General features: G+C 49.6%; 1 protein-coding gene across 2 annotated transcripts in view; it reads right to left on the bottom strand.

The window, feature by feature from the left end:
- Window positions 1-755: 755 nt before the first annotated feature.
- TRAM2 (translocation associated membrane protein 2) overlaps window positions 756-20,120 on the bottom strand; it is an 87,994-nt gene continuing 68,629 nt past the window's right edge. The window contains exons 3-11 of one of the 2 annotated variants that reach the window (XM_053603110.1): window positions 19,111-19,220; window positions 18,565-18,681; window positions 12,460-12,518; window positions 11,274-11,358; window positions 10,626-10,696; window positions 8,871-8,975; window positions 8,484-8,627; window positions 7,455-7,618; window positions 756-6,231 (exon numbers count right to left, since the gene is read on the bottom strand). In XM_053603110.1, the coding sequence (XP_053459085.1) occupies window positions 6,158-6,231; window positions 7,455-7,618; window positions 8,484-8,627; window positions 8,871-8,975; window positions 10,626-10,696; window positions 11,274-11,358; window positions 12,460-12,518; window positions 18,565-18,681; window positions 19,111-19,220 (929 nt within the window). In that variant the 3' untranslated portion in view covers window positions 756-6,157. The remainder of the gene's footprint in view (window positions 6,232-7,454; window positions 7,619-8,483; window positions 8,628-8,870; window positions 8,976-10,625; window positions 10,697-11,273; window positions 11,359-12,459; window positions 12,519-18,564; window positions 18,682-19,110; window positions 19,221-20,120) is intronic. The other variant, XM_053603111.1, reaches the window with a different exon arrangement.

The raw sequence follows: 20,120 nt of genomic DNA, 5'->3' as shown, positions 1-20,120 counted from the left end.
TTGTGGTACATGTATACCATGGAATATTACGCAGCCCTAAAGAAAGATGGAGACTTTACGTCTTTCATGTTTACATGGATGGAGCTGGAACATATTCTTCTTAGCAAAGTATCTCAGGAATGGAAGAAAAAGTATCCAATGTACTCAGTCCTACTATGAAGCTAATTTATAGCTTTCACATGAAGGTTATAACCCAACTATAGCACAAGAGTATGGGGAAAGGGCCAAGGAAGGGGAAGGGAGGGCGGAGGTTAGGGTGGAGGGAGGGTAATTGGTGGGACCACACCTACGGTGCATCTTAGAATGGGTACAGGCAAAACTTACTAAATGCAGAATAAAATGTCTACATACAATAACTAAGAAAATGCCATGAAGGCTACACAGTTTGATGAGAATATTTCAGATTGTATATGAAACCTGCAAATTGTACCCCTTGGTTGCACTAATGTACACAGCTATGATTTAACAATTAAAAAAAAAGTCATGTTGTATATAAAGTTATGCTACCACATTGCACAGTAATATGAACATTTCTAAACGCAACCAATAATTCTTCTTCTCTAAACTTAAGCTGATGCTTAAGTGAAAACATAAAAGGAGAAATTAAGCAACCTAACAAATGCATCTAATCACAGGACCCTTCCCACCCCCAGCATCTTAATGCTGGATGTACTTCATAAAATATGTCATTGCTTCCAGAATCATAAAAAAAAAAAAAGCATGTCAAGGAATTACATCAGAGACAATTATTCTGATAATTCTATGCCTTTTATTCAGGTATTTCAGAAAATATTTGATCATTTGTTTCAAAATGCACATTTCAAAAATCCATACAAAATTGTAATTTGTTTTAAAACCAGACAGAAACAGTGAAAAAATGATTTTGAAAAAAAGTTCACCAAAAATAAAAAGACATCCCCCCCCCAACCCTTTTACATGAAAGCATAAATATGGCAGGTACAAATTTTCCTTGAGTTCCTTGTTGTAATTTGGTCCATAACATGAACAGGCTAAAGTAGAAAAACAAAGAGACGATTTGTCCGCATTTGCATTATGCGTTGCTCAGGGCACCAGCAGCCTCAGCTCATCCTTCAGGTGTTTATTAAACAGAGGAACTGAAAAATGAGGTTTATAGTTTCATCACATAAACACTCAAGGAAACAGTGGTACTTACACGTACCATCACAGCCAGATGCTATCAGGTGGGCAGGGCTATCCACCTGTGGCTGATTCTCAGAAAAATCTCCTTCCTCTCCACGTGAACAAGAAGCTCTGGAATGCTTTTAGACAGAGCAACAGTGATGTCAGGAGCATCACAACAGATCTTATTCCTGGACACGGTCTTAGGCCCCATCATGAGGATGGATTTTTCCTCTTCAACAGATTTCAGAAAAGAAAAATATATGGACTTCTACGATGATGCTACATGTTTTACTAGAGTGCCACAGAAACCCACGCGGGGTCACGAGAATGGCAATATGAGGAAAGTGGCTGACATGTCTTCTGTAAGGGATGACGTCTACCCTCCCATGAGTCCCATCTCTCCCCCAACTGCAGGGCATTTTAAGGGACAGAAAGGCCTGTGGAAAAAAACCACTAGCTGGGAGAGTTATTGCACAACCCGGAAGAGAGAGAAAAAGGAGGCAGGCAAGGGGCAGGGGTGAGGGTGAGGGTCGCTGCTACTAACACAAGGTAACACTGAGTTAGGAGCTCAAACAGTTGTGCGACAGCCAGCCAGACTAGACCCACTGTCAAATGAGCTATCTATGAGTTAACACTTGAGACTAAGAAGTAAAAGTAAACACCTTTATCATATAAACTTTGGGTTGGATGGGAAGCCAAAGAGATCATAAGAGGCTTATGGTTATGTTCTTAATCTGGGATGGAGACAGGAAAAGCAGGGCTTGCTGTGTGGGGCCAGAGGCAGGGGCTGGTGGGGCTCTGAGCTCCCCAATAGGTATGAGGCACAGGTGTCTGTGGTTGGGCTACCCCACAGGTTTCTACAGCCACCCATCCAAGCCACAAGAGAACTGACACAAGGGAGAAACCAGAAACAAAACAAGAGAACACACTAGACCCTGATGCAAGGGGGAGGGGAGATGTCAGAAATGAAGCAAAACTGTCACAATCGGCGTCCCTTTCATGTGTAACTGTACTGAGGTGTGGTGCCCTCAGCTGCATATGACAAACAGCTCTAGAGGCCTGGTAGCTGGGGGCTGGCCTCATAGTACAAGTGAAGACTGCAGGGCCAAGTAAGGCACTTATTATAGGCACACACAAAGGATCTGCTCAGGACAAAATCTCTGCAGGAGCCTGCAAATCCAATGCTTTTCTTCCTCATAGGCTGCTAATCCCAGGGACCTCCATAAAGAGTGAGGTGACTCCCACTGGGAAGGAGCGGTCTTTTCCAGCCTGTGGGAGGTGGAGTTAACACTCACTGCCAGAAGGATGGCAAGGAGTGGAATGTAGGTAAAGGCCCCTCACTGGGGCAACCATGGGCCAGACAGGGATTCCATTTAGGTTTTCAAGCCATCTGACAATGACTTAACCCTCCAGTAATCCCCAAAGCCCTCTCCTGAGGAAAAGGGCCATAAGCTCAGAAAGCAGAGGTAAAAAACCCAGTGGGCTGTCCTGCCTCATAGGCCTTCGGCACTCTCCATTAATGAAGAACCGAGGCCTTAGAGAACTGAGATGTGCTCACTCGGGACACGGGCCGGGTAATTAGTTCTGTCCACAAGCCCCGACCTCCTCTCACACCAGGCCTGGGGAAAGCCAACTGGGAAGGCTGAAGCTCATGAAGGAAACCCAAACCAAGGCCTTTCCCAGACACACGGGGGCCAGAAGCCCCATCTTATTAATCTCGAAGGGTGCACACTCTGAACCAACCTCTTAATTCATTGCTTAGAAAAAAAGGTCCGGGGGTATTGAGGAAGGAGGTCCCCCAAGGTAACCCAGAAGCACATACTCTTCCAGGCATCAGGGGGCTTTAGGGTCTCAGGGATTCTAGTCAAGAAAAGCATCTGTGAGGGGTCCACGGCACAGATATCTATTTTGGTTTCTTAAAAGTTGGTAAGTTCTGCCTTAGGACAGGAACAGACAAGATTCTCAGTGACCATCTAGGTCTGGTGGCTGAGGACACACGGGGCTAGTCTCAAACGGGAGGGCAACAGCTCTCTCCTGGCTCAGCTTGCTCCCCTTTCACCCAGAACCATCCCCTACCTTCAAAAGGAACACATGTTCCTATTAATAGTGCAGCCATCAGAACCTTGAGTAAAAATAACTTGCTCATCACTGAGCCTCTAAGGGGGGAACGAGCAGCCCCCCTCTCCTGCCACTGGCGTCTGATGACTCCCCACATGCATAAGCCAGTCAGGGGTGTTAAGAGGCCACCATTGCTGAGGTAGGGGACTGCTTTTCTCCTGCTCTTGGTGGATGGTGCTGAGCTGGCCTCTCAAACTTGGAGCAGTATGGCAGGGCCTTCCCAAGTGACTTGGTACTTTAGGGACAAGAGAGCAAGCAAAAAAAAAAAAAAAAAAGAAAGAAAACAGAACAAAGTAGCCAAAGTCACCAAAATTAGAATGAGTTGCCTGAGAGGGGTCACAGGATGAAGTGGGGTTGTTTTAGCTCTGGCAACATGGTTCATGTCAACCCTGTCAAGGACCTGGCTCTGCCACAAAATAAATGTGCTAGAGGCTAGGTGGGAGCAGACAAAACACCCTACGAGTACCCTTAAAACCCCGAAAATGTCCCCGAAGCCCAGGGTGTTGTGATGCTGCCTTACTCATGGTCTTGGGGTTTTGTTGTTTGTTTTTTTACACAGAACAAACCCTGAACACGTCCCTGACCACTGGGAAAAAGGGCCAGCCTGAGCCGCCCCCGGCCACTGGGCTGGAGGTGCTGCACCCTGGGCACAACACAGAGGCAGCACTGGCAGCGGGAGACCCCAGGACTAAGAAGCCACGAAGGGTGTGGCAACAGGTGTCCTGGGGCAGAGCAGTGGAAATCTACATACGTGTGCATGGGATGGAGCTGCCTGACAGCCAGACTTCAGCAGCTTTGCTCCCCTCCCCTGCGCTCAGCGTACCACAAGCATGCTGTGTGTATTTGTTGAGGGAACACCATGCAGCACTTCAACTTGGGGTCACCTGAGAGGGAGAGGCCTCTGGCAGGAAGCTGGTGACGCCCTACCAACGACACAGCCTAGAGAGAACCCAGGCTCATGGCAGGGGTGTGGTGGGGGTGGACTTAGTCAGCAGCTCCCAGGCAAGACAGGGAGCGTGAACCCCATTTCTGCCCGAGTCAGGCCTGTCCCACTGATTTGGCTAAGGACTTTGGTTTCTGATCAGGTCTGCTGCATCGATGCCAAGCTACAAGCTGCCCTCTCACCCAAGTTCTGCTGTGCAGCCTAGAGATGTGCCAGAGAAGGAGAGGGAGGGATGGGAGAAAGGCCTATTTTCAAATACACTGTCCCACTTCCTAAGGGTAATCTAAAGAAGCCCAGGGTAGTTCTTCCCATTTCTGCAACCTTACCTTGAGCAGATAGTCTATGATGTTGTTAGGAAACAAACCCCTCAGTTACTGGTGAGTTCAACAATTACCTATGATGTAAGTGACCTTGTAAATTCCCTTGATGAAAAGACCCGTTTCCCCCCTTATGGATAAAAATCTAAAGTTTGTTCTGCTCGATGTCAGAAAGAGGACAGTATACCAACGGACGCTACCATTCCTGTGCCTGCTATGAACTGCTCCCCTTTGCCTCTGGCTCCCCTTCACGTCAGCTCAGAGTTCTAAGGTTCCTACTCAGAACATTTTTAAAACCTAATCCCCTTTCTGGAAGTCCGTTCAAGGCACCATAAGGACCTGGAGGCCTTGTCTTCATGTGGAAGAGCTTGGGGGAGAATATGTGAGGGAAGGGGACAAAAAGACCCTCCTCTACCAGGCAGGACAATGATTTGGAGTCAGCTCTGGCTTACTGCAGTCCAAAATGCTGTTGGTGTGCTCAAAAAACATCAGCAAATGAACAATTCCAAAGAACACTCAACTAGTGAGGCCAGAGCTAGAATGGCCCAGTGACCCTCCTCCCTCTCCCCTGGGGACACCAAGGGACCAGCCTGGAGCTTAGTGCTTCCGCAGCTAGAGATCACATCAAGGTAGCAAAGTTTAGCCCTAACAGGGCTGGTTCTGGAGCTCAGGACCACCCTATCTCAGGTAGGCTTGCAAAGCACAGTTTGGTTTGGTTTGGTTTTGAATGCTGGTGAATGGTCAAAAAAGCAACTGTAGCTAGGACTGCTAAAGAAAGGCCTAGGATGACTTCTCCCTCGTTTCTGCTGCTGTTACCTTTCTGGAAGAGCCTGCTGCCCGATGCTTTGCTTTGCTCTCCACAGTGGGAAGACTTGTTCTTCACCAGCACTTCCCCCACTGAGCAGCAGGCAGGTCTCCATGCCACGCCCAGGAAGGCATGAGACCCAACGAGACCCAATGGAGTTAACACACCATCCTCCTGGATTGAATTGTCGGGTCCCACAGCCAAATGCCTTGGCATCTGCAACCAGCAGTGGTTGCTGTGCCTCAAGATGGTACGTGCAGAACGAGAATCGTGGCTCTTGTCAGTTAATCAGCACCAAGGAGACTGTGATCCAGGTGGGCCGGCCTCTCCTCTTCTCGCCCATCTACGAAGGGAACACCAAGGGTCCTGCTACTGGCCCCAGCTGGAGGCTCCGTGGCACGAGGCTTCCAGACTGACAGGTCCTGGGGACTGACGGACAGGACTACAATCTTAGCTCCCTCTCATTGTAGAAATCAGACACAGAAAAATTGCACAATAAGGTGAAATTACGAAGTAAAAGAGAAAGCAACAGCCATGAGCAAGAGAAAGAGGCGAGCAGAAAGACAGCCGTGAACACCAGGCTGCTGGGAACCCAGCGGAGGTGAGCACATGAGGCGGCCTGAGGGAGAGAGAGAGGGAGAGTTTGGCTTTATTGAGAAAGGTTTATGGAAGAAGAGAAAGCCAAGAAGTAAGAAGGAGAAACCCCTCGTTGAAAGGTTTCTGCTGTTTGAGATGGAGCACCACAGGCAGAGGGCGGAGGCAATGAGGGGCCCCGCTCCTCGCCCCCTGCTGTGCCCCCACCACGAGGATTCCTGTTCTCAGCACTTTGGCTTAAGGAGACTTGAGTTTCTTAGTCCGTGGGGAAGTTCCATTCTCTGCTTTCACCACTCCGTTTTCATGGTAACCTGGGCAGTGAAGAGAGACAAACATGCGCGGTGTCTGGGACTGAAGCAGGAGGGGGCGGCAGGATGGGGCAGCCCCGCTGCGGCACAGGGTCAAGTCCGAGGGATACCGGGACACAGCTTCCCACGGTGACAGGAAGCCAGCAGACAGCCCCTAGTAGGGCCCTGCCTTCTCCACTATCTTGGACAAGTGGCCCTGTTTGAGGGGCTTGGTCTCTGTCCTTTAGCATGAGGGACCTGGGGGATGACACACAGTAAAACTCAGAAGCAGGCAGAGGCCTGCCTGTCCCAGCCTGGGGCTAGGGCTAGATGCTGGCTGAGATTGCTTACAGCTTCCAGCATCCTCAGTTCCTCTGGGGCCCCTGCAGGGCGTCAACCCATTTCAGTAACTCCCAGAACAGTGGCAATAGAAGGGAGGAGCATGAGAGGCTATAGGGACGAGGCCTTTGGCAGAAAAACTGTGCTCTCTTTCTACTGTTGTTAAAAATAACTCCGTCTGCTCACTCAAACAGGTACATGTGACTGCAGCCTCATGCCCGCACCTCCTCTGCCAGCCGGGTCACACCCAGCTGCGCACGTTTCTGGTTCCGACACACACAAGCCCTTGCCAAGCAGGTGGCTGCCTGGGGAAAGGCCAGGGAGTCAAAAACTAGAGCCTGGGGCCCGTCTGCATCCAGACAGACAGTGCAGGGCTGGCAGTGCCTGGGCACTGGGTGGGGGAGGTGATTCCTACTATGCGTACCAGAGTCAAAGGAGAAGTGGGTGTCCCAGCCTTGCTGTCTACCTAGCACTGTGTCCCTCTGAGTCACTCCTGAAGACAGAGGAGGAGTCAGCAAGCTGGGAGGCAGGGGCAGGCAGAGATATGGAGCAAAGGGTAGGTGAGGACAGTGCTGCCAGGCAGCACAGAGAATGGGTGCCAGCAGCAGCAGCAAAACTTGGCTGGGGTCCAGAAGCCACCCTGAGGACATGTTTCCCGCCAGAGCGCCCCACCCAGCCACTGCCCTGCCCCGCAGTGGCCAGGGCTCCAGCCCCACCCATAATCTGTCCTTGGCCCACACCCGGACACGTGCCAGTCAGACAGTCAGGAGCCTCCAGGAAGGAGTTGGGGAGGAGGAGCCACAGGACCAGTCTGGGGAGTACCCAAGGAGTCCAGGCCCAGCTCCTCCCTACCTATCCCAGACAGACCTCGCCTGGCTCTGCTCTCTGCCAAGGGCCCTGGCACTCACCACATTCTCTCTTGAGGAGCCTGGCTGGTAGTCTGGGGGCAGCTAGGACTCTCCGCTTGGCGCTCTGCTCGTTCCAGTATTCCCGCCAGTGTCGCAACTGGGAGTGGATGAAGCGCCACATGAGCCAGGCCTGGGCAGCACACACCAGCAGCAGCACGCAGAGCCTGTGTGGGGCAAGGGTGAAAGGGGCTTGAGGAGAGGCCACAGCCTCGGGGGGGAATGGGGGGGTTAGGAGAAACAGGGGGCAAGGAGCTTGCAGCTCCCGTGGCCCGTCACCCTGGGCCTCACTGCCACCATGAGCTCCAGTCAGTCTCTGCTCTAGCACCCTTCAGGTGTGGTAATGTGACAGGGGCTGAGCAGACTGGAAGTGATGACAGACACACATCCAGGTCTGCACTCACGCTGCTCCCAGGCCTCGGCAGATCCATGACTGTATCTCCTTTGCATCCACAGCACAGAACAAACTTATGGAAGCCCCACAAATACAGGTGGAATTCCAACGACTTGAATTATGATGCAACTGAAATAATTCCTGAAGAGTGACTTCTCATCGAGAGAGTTACTTAAAAGCAAAACAGCCCTGGAGAAATCACTCCCCAGGCCTGTGGGCTCACAGACACATGCAACTTCCTTGCGGTCTTCCTCATCAGCCACTGGCCAGGCCGTTGAGGACACGGCTTTAAAGAGCCCATGCATGGTTGTAATGATCAGCTGAGGCTCTGGATGTAAACCTAGGCACCCTATGAAGCACTGGACACATGTGAAGGTATTCACATTTGGGCAGAGACCCAGATTACAGTCTAAGAAAATCAGGGGCAGGAAGTGAAGATGGTTTTGATGGAAGCAGAGGGCTGGTATCTCTCCCCTCCTTAGGCCTGATGTCCAGAGATTTCCAGTTAACTATCAACATGCAGAAAACTCAAGGACCTGCTGCCTCCTGATCTTCTGCAAAAGTTGTGCCTAGTTCAGGAGGCTCTTGCAGAGCTCAGGGAGCCCTGACCTACTGCCTCGGGCTTCTGCCCAACTCACCTGCAAAGCAAAGTGTTGAAGTTCCCTTTCTCAGGATCAAATGCCTGGTTTTCCATGCGAGCCAGTCCAAAGCCGATGGCCAGCACGGCAAGGGTGAGGATGAAAAGGCGGGTCACCCCAAAAACAGCAGCCCAGGCACTGAATCTGCTCACAGAAGCAGAAGAGAAATGTCAGCCTTTAGAGCCCTTAAAGAAATGTTCACCCACTTCTCCAGAAGGGACCTCAAGTAGGAAGAGGAGTCAGGGTGGCCTAAGAGGGTGCTTGAGGGATAAGATAGCCAGAATAAGATACTCCAGGAAAAAAAAAATGACCTCAGGGTGCTGCTTGCAGGTAAGCAGGCAGTGTGCATCCAGGGAGGCACCCCCCAACCATCCAGGCCCCACTTACAGCTTCTCGTTGTTTTCATCTACGAAGTAGAAGAGTCGAGCCATGTGGAAGAGGAGCTCAGTCAAGTACTGCAGCAGCAGCAAGATCAAGCCCAGGCGGCTTAGGCTGCGGGAGAGACTAGCCTTACACTCAGCTCAAGATGCCAGACAAAGCATGGGCCACTGCATGGGCTCAGCTTTCCACCCTCACTTTGTCCAGCTGTCCCTACGTCATCCTTTAGGATTCAGTTTAGCTGTCATACCCTTAAGAATTTTTCCTAATACAACCCACTGGCCTTTGACCGGTCCTGTTGGGGTCAGGTGGCCCTGCCTGCTCCCACCGTGAACCTGGCCTATGCTCTTCCCTGTGCTTGGCACCCTGCATTCACCAGCTAGGCTGGAACCAAGCACATGAAAGGTGCTCGTGGCAAGTTTGCCGAGCTCTGAGCTTAGAAATAGGAGGTGTCCCTGCTGCTTGACTCTGCACTATGCAGGTCCACAGGGCCGAGAGGTGCACAGAGAAGCAGGAAGCCCCTTCCACGTGGTCCTGCCTGCGCCTTCTTCCCTGGTCCTCGCCACACTCTACTGGGTGACAGTGCCACTCACATGACACATGAGCACCCAACACAGGGCACAGCTGGCACCACCACACAGCCTGCAGCCCTCAGAGACCCCACAGCATTAATGCTGCTCTCGGCCTCTGGCGCCAGGGCCAGGGCCAGGGCTGAGCACTCCCTCGCTTCCTGACTCTGTTGATCCGAGTCAGCAGTTCTCACAGGATGCCTGTGGGCAGAAGCCAGAGACAACGGGCCGGCCGCAACATCTCCAGGCACTCCAGCAAAAAGTTATTATACACGGAGGGTGCTAAAAACAGTACGCACATTTTTAAGAAAGGAAACAATTTATTAAAATTATAATACTCAATATATATACCTGTAACAAAAAAGCAATCTAAGTCACATTAGCATCTCTTGGAATTGCAGACGTCCAACATGACTTGAGTAGTAGAAGTTTAATACATTTGTTTCCTTTCTTAAAATGTATATACTTTTTTTGGCACCCTGTGTATATAGCAAGTTCTCAAAATGCCATCTAAGAGCAAGGCAAGTACAAGGCGTGCTCCTCCACTGCACAGATAAAGCTCAGAAAAGGCCCAAACTATCAATGACACCATTTATTCATCAATAGGATTCTTTTCATAACAGAGACTCTCAAGGCCAAACACTATACCAACTCTTTCCACTTCTAGAACAACCAAGATGCAAACTATTCTCCATTTTGTCATAAAGGGAAGGGAACCCCAGAGTTAAGAGCAGCATCAGCCACTGGATGCTGTGAGGCAGGAGCCAGCTCGGGGGGCCTGCACCCCCAAGGCCGCACTTGAAAGGCCAACATTCATGGAAGTCTCGCTCACTCGCTCTCATGTTCAGGAAGGCACTCTTCTGGGTTCGCACAGCAGGTGACACACCACCCCACAGTGCTTACTAAATTACACTGCCATGGCTACAGCTGTCTCAGCCACTGAGGTAAAGGAATTTTTCCTTTTCTTTTTTTTTTTGGCCGGGGCTGGGTTTGAACTCACCACCCTCGGCATATGGGGCTGGCGCCCTACTCCTTGAGCCACAGCGCCGCCCAGGAATTTTTCATTTTCTATCTCTATATTCCCAAGTCTTAGCATGGTACTCAGGACACAGAGGGTGTCCAATGAATGACTGTGAGGACAAATGCATGGACATAAAAGGGCAAGGAACCCAGGCAGCTCCAGGGCCTCACTCACTTTAAGAGGTATGCTCCGGCTATGTGGACCAGGTACAGGCAGATGTACTGGAGCTGGCGGGGAATTTCCTCCTGGAAACAAGAGAAACAGGAGGTAAATGTGCTCATTCCCCTGCTGGAGATGCAGGGAATTTCAGGAACATGCGGTGGGTGAGAGAAGCCAGGCCGGCCTACGCTGCTCAGGGCCAGGCTGCTTTAACATAGACTCTCACGTCACACCAGAATCCATGCACTGGGCCACTAAAAAGTCCAAGGGCATTCAGGTCCTTGGACCTGGAAGCAGAAGGTAAGGTTGGGGTTGAGAAAGAAGAGACAAGCATTGGGGGAAAGGGCTTTTGGAAATAATTCAGAGAGGAATAATTTAAAAGTTTTTTAAAGACTGTAGGAATGGCGAAAAGCTCTCTGCTCTGTATCTAGAAGATGAGAGTTAGATTTCCTTCTCTGGTGGAGAAGGCAGGCAAGAGATTGACCCTGGCAGCCTGCTTTCAAGGGGTCTGCGTGGTGCTTCGGCAGGGAGGGGGCTGACTCAGCATTTTACTCTACTCCCCAACACATTCCCATCACAACCCAACACTCCATGCTGCCAGAGGAAAGGCAGGGGAGGCCCTGCTGGGAATAGCCAGAGCAGAGTGGAGAAGTGAGCACTCACCTTCCGTACCTTCTGGAAGTACAGCTCAGGGAGCGCGTGCAGCCAGTAGGCCAGCTGGCACAGGTAGAAAAACTTCACCTGGAAGCTAGAGATAGGGGCGAGTCACAGACGCAGGACAGAGGAAAATGCCCAGCAGGTGCTCACCAAGCACAGGAGGGAAGGGCACAGGTCACCGTGTGTGTGAAGAGCTGCTCTGCAAGTGAGGGTATGAGGCCAGCAGTCACCCACCCTGCCTTCCCAGCTGGCCTGTGCCCTGCTCCACACACAAGACCACTTAGAAAGACACAGAAAATCCATGGATTAAAAAAAATAATAAAAGAATACAGAGGGCCAGGCATGGTGGTTCAGGCCTGTAATCCTAGCACTCTAGGAGGCTAAGGCAGCTGGTTTACCTGAGCTCAAGAGTTCAAGACCAGCCTGAGCAAAAGCGAAACCCTGACTCTACTAAAAATAAGAAAAACTAGCCAGGTGCTGTGGCAGGTGCCTATAGTCCCAGCTACTGGGGAGGCTGAGGCAAGAGGATCACTTGAGCCCAGGACTTTGAGGCTGCTGTGAGCTGTGACACCACAGCACTCTACCCAGAGTGACAAAGTGAGACTCTGTCTCCCTCCATCAGAAAAAAAGAGGAGGGCTTCTTCAGCCTCAAGGAGGGAGCCGATCACAGACCAGCATCACTGGAGACGACAACTAATAAATATGCTGAACAATGAACGGCTCTAAGCAGCAAGGGCAAAGTCTACCTCAGCTCAATATCCTCTGGTGCTGTTGCTCTTAAGAAAGGTAAAGGGTGGCATCCTGGTAGCACTGAGAGAGGGAGGTGCAGACTCCGCCAGGCCATCGGCCGTGGGAGGCTGGGGGGAGATGTGCGTGAATGTGAGTGGGTTGCCGAGAAGGTGCGAAACTCCAAGAACTGCATGGAGATGTTCTGCTTCTGGGTCTGTCTCAGGCAGTCAGGCACCTCTGTGAGAGGGGCTGGTGACATTTCATCTGGGGACTCTCAGTCAAGCACACTGGGAGGAAGCATCTCCTAGGCACGCCCACCATCCACGACACCTTGCGCCCGCAGGCTCAGGGTGTGACACCGTCCTCCTGCCAGCTGGCCCACTGTGTTCTGGCCACATGCTGGGATGAGAAGGCAGCGGACCAGCTTGCTCCTCCCTGGGGACCAAGTTATGAGAATACTCACGGGAGGTACACGTGCGGGTAGTCTTCCCAGAGGCTTCTTGGGTTTGTTAAGTATCCTTCCTATAGAGGGTGAGAAAAGAGACCATTCAGAGACAGATGTGGTCATGAGACCCACCGGGGCCTGGGATACACTCAGCCCCCACCTACGGAAAGAGGAAGGAACAAGAAATATGAAAGGAAGGCCCCTCTGTGTGAGACCCCCTAGTACCTGGCTAGTTTCTTTAGTGTACAGTCATGTTGGAGAAGGAAGAGCAATACTCCGGGCTCCAAAGACCTGTGTCTGAACATGAGTCCAACACTTATGATTACATTGCATCTTCTGAGCAATCTCGTTAGCTTCAGTCAGCTCATGTGAAAAATGAAGGCAAAAATACCCACCGTCAGGCCAGGCGCAGTGGCTCATGCCTGTAATCCCAGCACTCGGGGAGGCCGAGGAGGGTAGACTGCTTGAGCTTAGGAGCTCAAGACCAACCTGAGTAACAGTGAGACCATGTCTCTAAAACTAGAAAAACTAGTGGGATGTAGTGGTGGGCTCCTACAGTCCCAGCTACTCAGGAGGCTGAGGTAAGAGAATTGCTCCAAGCCCAAGAGTTTGAGGTTGCTGCGAGCTATGACGCCATGGCACTCTACCCAGGGTAACAGAGTGAGACTGTCTCAAATATATGTATGTTCTTTTAAATGCAAACTTAGCTCCCAGTAAGAAAGGGAACCCTCTCTCCAGGACCCAAAGAGATAGGAAGCTAAAAGCCTGAGTAGTAAGGTGTAGGATAATACTGGTCACGCAACATAAGGTGCCACTTTAGCAGCCCTGAAGGTGCTATTCTTGGGGCCAGGGTTTCTGCACCCATGTGGGAACAAAAGATGTCTTGGGAGATGGGACCCAAGACTTTGTATAATCAGGACCCTTGAAAAGCTATAATCTAGAAAGTATTTGCAGACCAACACAAGAGAATGACTGTATCTGCTCAGCCTGGGCTCAGGAAGAAAACAAAATGATTAGCCCAAAAAAATATACAACCTCAGGTTCACCCTGAATTTGGAGTTCAACTATATACCAACTGTGTGGTCCAGGAACCAGCAAGCTAAGAAATTTGTATTAATAGTGTCATCGGCCAGTGATACCCTGAGGACTATTATTCCCACAGATAAAACCTTGGTAAAGGTAAATTTACACCTGGGTTCAGTGGCTCATGCTTGTAATCCTAGCCCTCTGGGGGGACCAAGGCAGGAGGATTGCTTAAGCTCAGGAGTTCAAGACCAGCCTGAGGAAGAATGAGACCCCATCTCTACTAAAAAACAGAAAAACTAGCCGGGCATTTTGGTGTACTTCTATAGTCCCAGCTACTCACGAGACTGAGGCAAGACAATCACTCAAGACCACAAGTGTGGGGTTACTGTGAGCTAGGATGCCACGAAACTCTACCCAGGGCAACAGAGTGAGAGTCTGTCTCAGAAAAAAAGGATGAATTTACAATGCAAGTTTACAAAACACAGGAAGAAACAATCCACCACAAGCAAGATGAGCTGTGCTACAAGAATCCAGTAAAAATCTGTTGGATGGACGAATGAATGATGGATGATGGATGCTTCAGACAATTCCTGCCTTCCAAAGAAAGATGCCTCTTATTTGTCCCTCAGAAGAAGTAGAGAAGGTGAGATTAGTATGACCTCATTTTAGAAATAGGGAAATGGAAGAAATTGACAAGAAATATCTCCTGAAAGGAGATGGTTTTCCAAAACCACTGTTGAAATCTGAGCGAGGCCACCAACCTCCTGGTCCAGTAACTTCAGGCCAATTTACTTCAGTAAATCAGAAAATCAACTGAGCTGGTAGCTTTGATGAAAATAATGCCGAGAGCCTCCAAAATCCACACTGAGATCAAGGGCAGGGGTTCTGCAGCGCTCAGGAGAACACTAAGGCCGACACATCTTGGTGAGAAGCGGCCTAGGTTATTATCTACCAGATCTCAGCTTTATTTCCAAGTGAGGGCTGATCCACCCACCCTGGAGTCACTAAGGGACCTCTGGCATATCAGTATACATTTTGGGTTTAGTCCATAGCCCGAATCTCGTCACCCTGACACAATGACCTGATAGGTCTAATCAGACGCCTGTACCAACGCAGTCATGGAAACTTAGATGGGAAGGGAAAGGCATGAACTTCAAACCCACATGGCCTCATCTCCAGTCTAATGAGCACTGCCCTCCTCCTTAGTGCACACAGACGGAGGTGTGGAGGTGGAAGACCCTGGCACTCCCGCGTGGCATGGTGGTGGTCGTGGTGAGCTCCTTCAGACACATTGCTGCTGTCCATGCCTGCGTCCCCCCTCCACCCACACATCCACCTCCATCAGATCTCCAGCTGTAGGCTACCTCTTTCCAGGGAAATCAGAGGTGAGAATGTCTCTTCCTAAAGGAAGCAGCAATGTGGCTAGCACAAAAAACTGTACTTCTGGGATTGGGGTAGGAGAGGAATTTCTGCCAGGAAAATTAAAAAAAAAGAAAGAAAAAACTGGCCAAGAGAGAAGCAGACAGAAAATCTAAAGCCCAGATAATCTTGTGACTTTACAAATGGTGCTCAGCTCGGCCTCGTTACAAAGGGGTCAGAACTTGGAAGCCACAAGCAAAGAAAACTCCTCAGAAAAATGCCGCCTGCTTGCAAATGTCAATCCACTGGGGCTAGAGGAGGAGGGGGTGGAAAGGGAGAGCAGGGGGAGCTGGAAGAAAAGTGACTCATTGCTCATGGCTCTGAGAACAGCCTTTTCCAGACCTCTGTCCAGGCAGCTGTCTCAGAGCAGATCAGGGCTGGGGCACCCTGAGCTCAGGCACGCAAAGCCCCTGAGTTCCCAAGGGGCCGAGTGTGGCCCAAGGAGTACCTGTAACCCACCCCAAACCCCACCCACCCACAGGCCTCAGCAGATGCTCTGGAGAAGCTTTTGAAATCCTTTGCTCTCTTCCGATTCTACATCGGCCCACGAGCTAAGCAAGGCCTCCACAAGCTGGAATAGTCCCTCCTGTTTCCTCAGCAGTCTTCCTTTGTGGTGCTCGAATAAAAAGAACCAAAAAAACAGCAGAATCTAGACATAGCACAGCCTGCTGCTGCCTCCGTTCAGACACACCTTATATCATGTGTCCATCAGGAATCACCACGCAGTAACAATCTGCTCTAAAGCAAATAAGTCTGTTAGTGGAAACCAGTCCTGATACAGGACCAGCACGGAAGGAAGACCCTTCCATATTGGGTTCTCACTGACCAGCAGACTTTAGGCTCCAAATTTAAAGTCAGACATCCCAAGGAAGTCACACCTGAGAGACTAAATGCCCACCACCCACCCTGCTGTTTCCATTGGAGATTTTTTTCCCCCTGAGTAATAAATAGTAGATCAAAGGTAGATTAAAAGTTGGAAGTTGACATTCTTACAGAGTTAGTGGTTGGTCCAGCCACATTCCTACCATCATCACTCTACCAGTGAATATACAGACAGAAATTTCTGAATCAAACACCAAAATAAAATTGGCATTTCTGTTGAGAAGGGTTTGGGGTAGATATTTTATTTTTCTTTAACTTCTCTATATTACTCATTTTTTAAAAAAAAGATCATCTGTGATGTCTATATAAATAATTCCCTACTTAAAAAACTACTGAAGGCTGGAGAAAGAAGGATTTACAGTTTGTTCATTCATTCTCATGGCAGGTGTTTAGTGAGCATTTAGTACATTCCCGGTGCTGTAGCAGGGCACACAGCAGTGAGCATGGAGCCTGCTAGCAGCAGCTTGGGGTCTTAGTGGGAGAGACAGACAGAGCACACACGCAGACAGGAAACACACCAGCAACGAGAATGTGCAAATGGGGATGTTCTTAGAGCAGGTGATACATAGGTGGAGACTTGGACAGCAAGAAGGAACCTCTGGCCATGGATGTCAGGGACTGAACACTTGAGCAGAAGAGCCACCCCTGCAAAACCCAGGAGGCAAGGGCAGCCAGGAGCGCTCGAGGAAGCGAGGCAAGGACGGGGTCCTGAGGCCAGCGAGGGGAGACAGCAGGTCGGCAGAGCCCAGATCGAGTGAGGAGGAAAAACTTATCTTGGCTGTTAAGCCAGGAAATGTGTGATTTTATTTATATTTTAAAGAGCCCAATCTCTGGCTGAGCAGAAAATGGACTGGGGTAGAAGGGTACAAGAGGGGAAACAGCCCCCTTCTGGAAAAAAAGATACTCAGGAGTCCAGGCAAGAGATGATGGAGGTTTAGACTGTAGGTCAGGGTTTCTCAACTCCTGGAGATCTGGGGACAGATAATTTTTGGTTGTGAGGGCTGTCCTGCGCATTACAGGATATTTAGTAGTATCCTGGCCTACAGAAACTAAATGACAGTAGCACTGTGCCAAATGTCCCCTGGGGGCAAAATCTCCTAGGGTCAAGGACCCCTGGACTAGGGGAAATAGCACAGGTAGAAAGCAGCGGAATCTCCCTGTGTTCTGGAGGTAGAGCAGCCAGGACCCGCTGATAAACAGACTTGAAGTGAGAAAAAGAAGATGAAACATTTGCATCAGAACAGGAAAACATGATTTACAAAGAACAGCCACGTTTATTCCTTTTATAGAACTCCTTCTCTTTTTCTTCAACCACTTTCCTCCCTGGCAGAATGGTTCAGATGGAGGAGGTGAGAACACGAGTTAAATGGGATTATCAGGAGCTGGGGTCACTAGAGCTTCCCCTGGTCCTCCGGTCTTGTTTCCTGTTAGGTAGGTAGAGTGGGTACCTGGCTCTCCCCAGAGTGAATATGTTTCCCAAGAAAGGTCTACGTGCTCCCAAGCTAATTCACATCAGTACTGTCAAGTCCTTGGAGGACTAGAGAAGCAAAGACAGCAGTTTCACACTCTGGAAGGGGGGTAAGCAACCTGGCTCTGGCCTCCATAGCCATTTGTCACAGCTGGTGTGGAAGGTGGGGATGGGGTGAGGCTGAAAGGGTGAAAGTGATCTAGAGATGAGGCAATGCCTGCCTGCTCATTTGATGTCTTTGCTATCCTGAGGCCATTCAGCCTCAGAGTAGCATTAACTCAAAATCAAGGGTTTTAGGAGAGGCCTGAAACCCAGAGGTATAGAGACCTGTGTGCACTGCACAATGGCAGGGGGCAGCACGCACACAATATAAGTCTGCTGGAGGGGGACAGAAGTCTAGGTCCCTCATTTAAATCCCCAGTGTTCTGATTAGGAAAAATGTTCCACGATAAAATGATAATACACAAAGGACATGTTGACTCCTGCCTTGAGAAGATGAATTCAGCGCTCAGCTTGGAGACAGAGAGTTCCTTACAATGAGAGAAGACAGTGCTAGTTGAGGGGTCTGCAGAAGGCAAAGAAGGAAATCTCTAAAAGGTCATAGCGTTGCCAGATTTTCCAATGCATGGTCCTAGATTTCTCACGGGACCAGGTTACAGAAAACCCCAAAGGATTGTCCACATTCCTCTGTACGAAGGAATTTTACTGTTATCAAAGGTTGCTTGGAGTAAGACTGCTTTGTGTAGAAAGGGGAGGTAGATAAATTATCTGGACCTCCAGGCATTTGTCAGAACAGCATTGACTCTTGCAGGATTCAATGTGTGGACAGAACAAGGTTGGCCTCATTTATGGAAGACCAAAGTAGTAAAACAGAATGTATGCTGGACTTGAAACTAGACCCCCAAATCCAAACAACCATTTGCCACTTCAAAAACCATGTGACCATAGGCACACTGCAAAATTTGAGCTTGGAAGTCTTTAATCTATAACACGAGTATCAGAATGAACCATCTATCTTATGGTATAATGTTCATAGAAAGGACTTGTAAAACAGTACAGTGTCCTGTAGATATATGGTACTGTTATGGCAGTATCACCTAATAATTGTAACACATGTTTACTTGGACAAGATGACTCTCTCCAGCTATAAAATAACATCTATACTATTTGGCCTCTCACTGCACTACCACAAGGATACAAAAATAGTTCCAGTTCTAAGAAACTTGCTCCTTGTTCTTTTTCCCCCGGTTAAGCCTTTCACAGTCATTCTATCAGCAATCCAAGAGAGAGCTGCCTCTCGGCCCTTCAGCAGTCCCAGGATCACTCACCGTCACCACCACGTAAAAGCACCATATCACTGAGCTGAGATGAAAGACGACCAGCTGTCCAGATTCATTGAACTTGCTGTGCTTGACCTTGGAGAGATGAAGCCGTTTGCTGATTCTCTAAAGCATCGAGAAAATGCCTTATATTATTATATGAGTATAACCAGGTTGGGCAGATTTCAAGCTGCTGTCTACTCCCCACAAAAGGGTTGAACATCGTTAGAAGGTTGAAGCCATAATCCAAGTGATTTAGCGTAAGCCTACCATGTGCATACTGTGCTTTATTTAGGGCAAGCGTCCTGAAAAAGCGGCAAGATGAACGAATGCCCAGCCTATCCCCTAACCACGCTGTGTGTGACAGACCCATAAGAAAACCATCTCGCCACATTTCAGACAGCTTTTTCCTCATGTAGTAAGTCCTGCTGTCCCACATGCTGACTATGGAAGGCTGTGAGAGGGGACAAAAACTAGTCAAATGGGTTCCAAGCTGCAGTTCCCTCCAAGGGTAGGTCCTCCACACCAAGGCATCTCCCCAAACAGGTCACTCACATCTAAGATGTACTCCTGAACCACAGCGTGCAAGATGACGGTGACGAAGATGTAGAACAGGATGGTGACCAGGTCCTTCGGGCCGTAGTGGTAGTGCACGGTCTCACTGTCTGCGGAGGTAAGAGGAGTCCCGTCAGCGTCCCTGGGTGTGGGCAGCAGAATATGCTGTCCGTATTTGCTACAGAAGAAGGTTTCTGCCCCACTATCCTGTCTAACCTCTGCGTGTTTTCCTCGAGAAGTACCAGTGGGGAGGCTCCTAACACCAAGCTCTCCGCCATGCTGAGACAGCTGTGTGTCTCCCAAGTCTGGGCAGGGGAGCAGAGAGGTTAGGGGCCACAGCTGGAGACAACTAGAGTCCATCACTGGCTCCATCACTCCCTGACTGTGTGATTGTGGATAAGCCATTAAATTCCCTGAGCCTTAATGTCCTCTGTAAAATAGGACTTATACAGTTACACTTCATCGAGGAAGCACAGTGTGGGAGTCAAGAGAGTGACTCAGAAGCTGGACTGCCACATTATTTCCGATTCTTGCTACGTGACCTTGGGCACCTCTATGTGGGACCTCTCCATGCCTCAGTTTCCTCATCTGAGTTCCCATAACATAGGTTGTAAAAATTAGAAAAATTAATAAATATAATTAGAATAGTGTATGGCACATAGTAAGTGCTAGACAGTTACTGGCTGTTGATTTGTTGTTGTTGGGCTATTGTGAGGATTGAAGGACATAATTTACTTATCAAAGTGATTCTAACTTTACGGTACGCACACAAGAAATGGTGATCTATTAAAAGATTATTTAATACTAATAAGTTAGACAGAATCCCAGACAGAGAAATCTTACAGCCCTTGCTACTGTGGCCTCCTTCTCCACAGAGGGGAATTTGCACCCCGCTCCACTTAGCAGGCAGAGGCTGCAGGGCTGCAAAGCGTGGCAGAGGCTTGCCGGGTCTGGGCTGCTCCGCAGACCCAGCACCCCCGGAGGCACACAGGCTGCCCTTCCAGCTGTGC

The sequence above is a fragment of the Nycticebus coucang genome, chromosome 9 (assembly GCF_027406575.1).
Source record: "Nycticebus coucang isolate mNycCou1 chromosome 9, mNycCou1.pri, whole genome shotgun sequence".
Lineage (NCBI taxonomy): Eukaryota > Metazoa > Chordata > Mammalia > Primates > Lorisidae > Nycticebus > Nycticebus coucang.
Note: the sequence above shows the minus strand (reverse complement) of the source record. Positions and strands in the feature narration are given on the sequence as shown.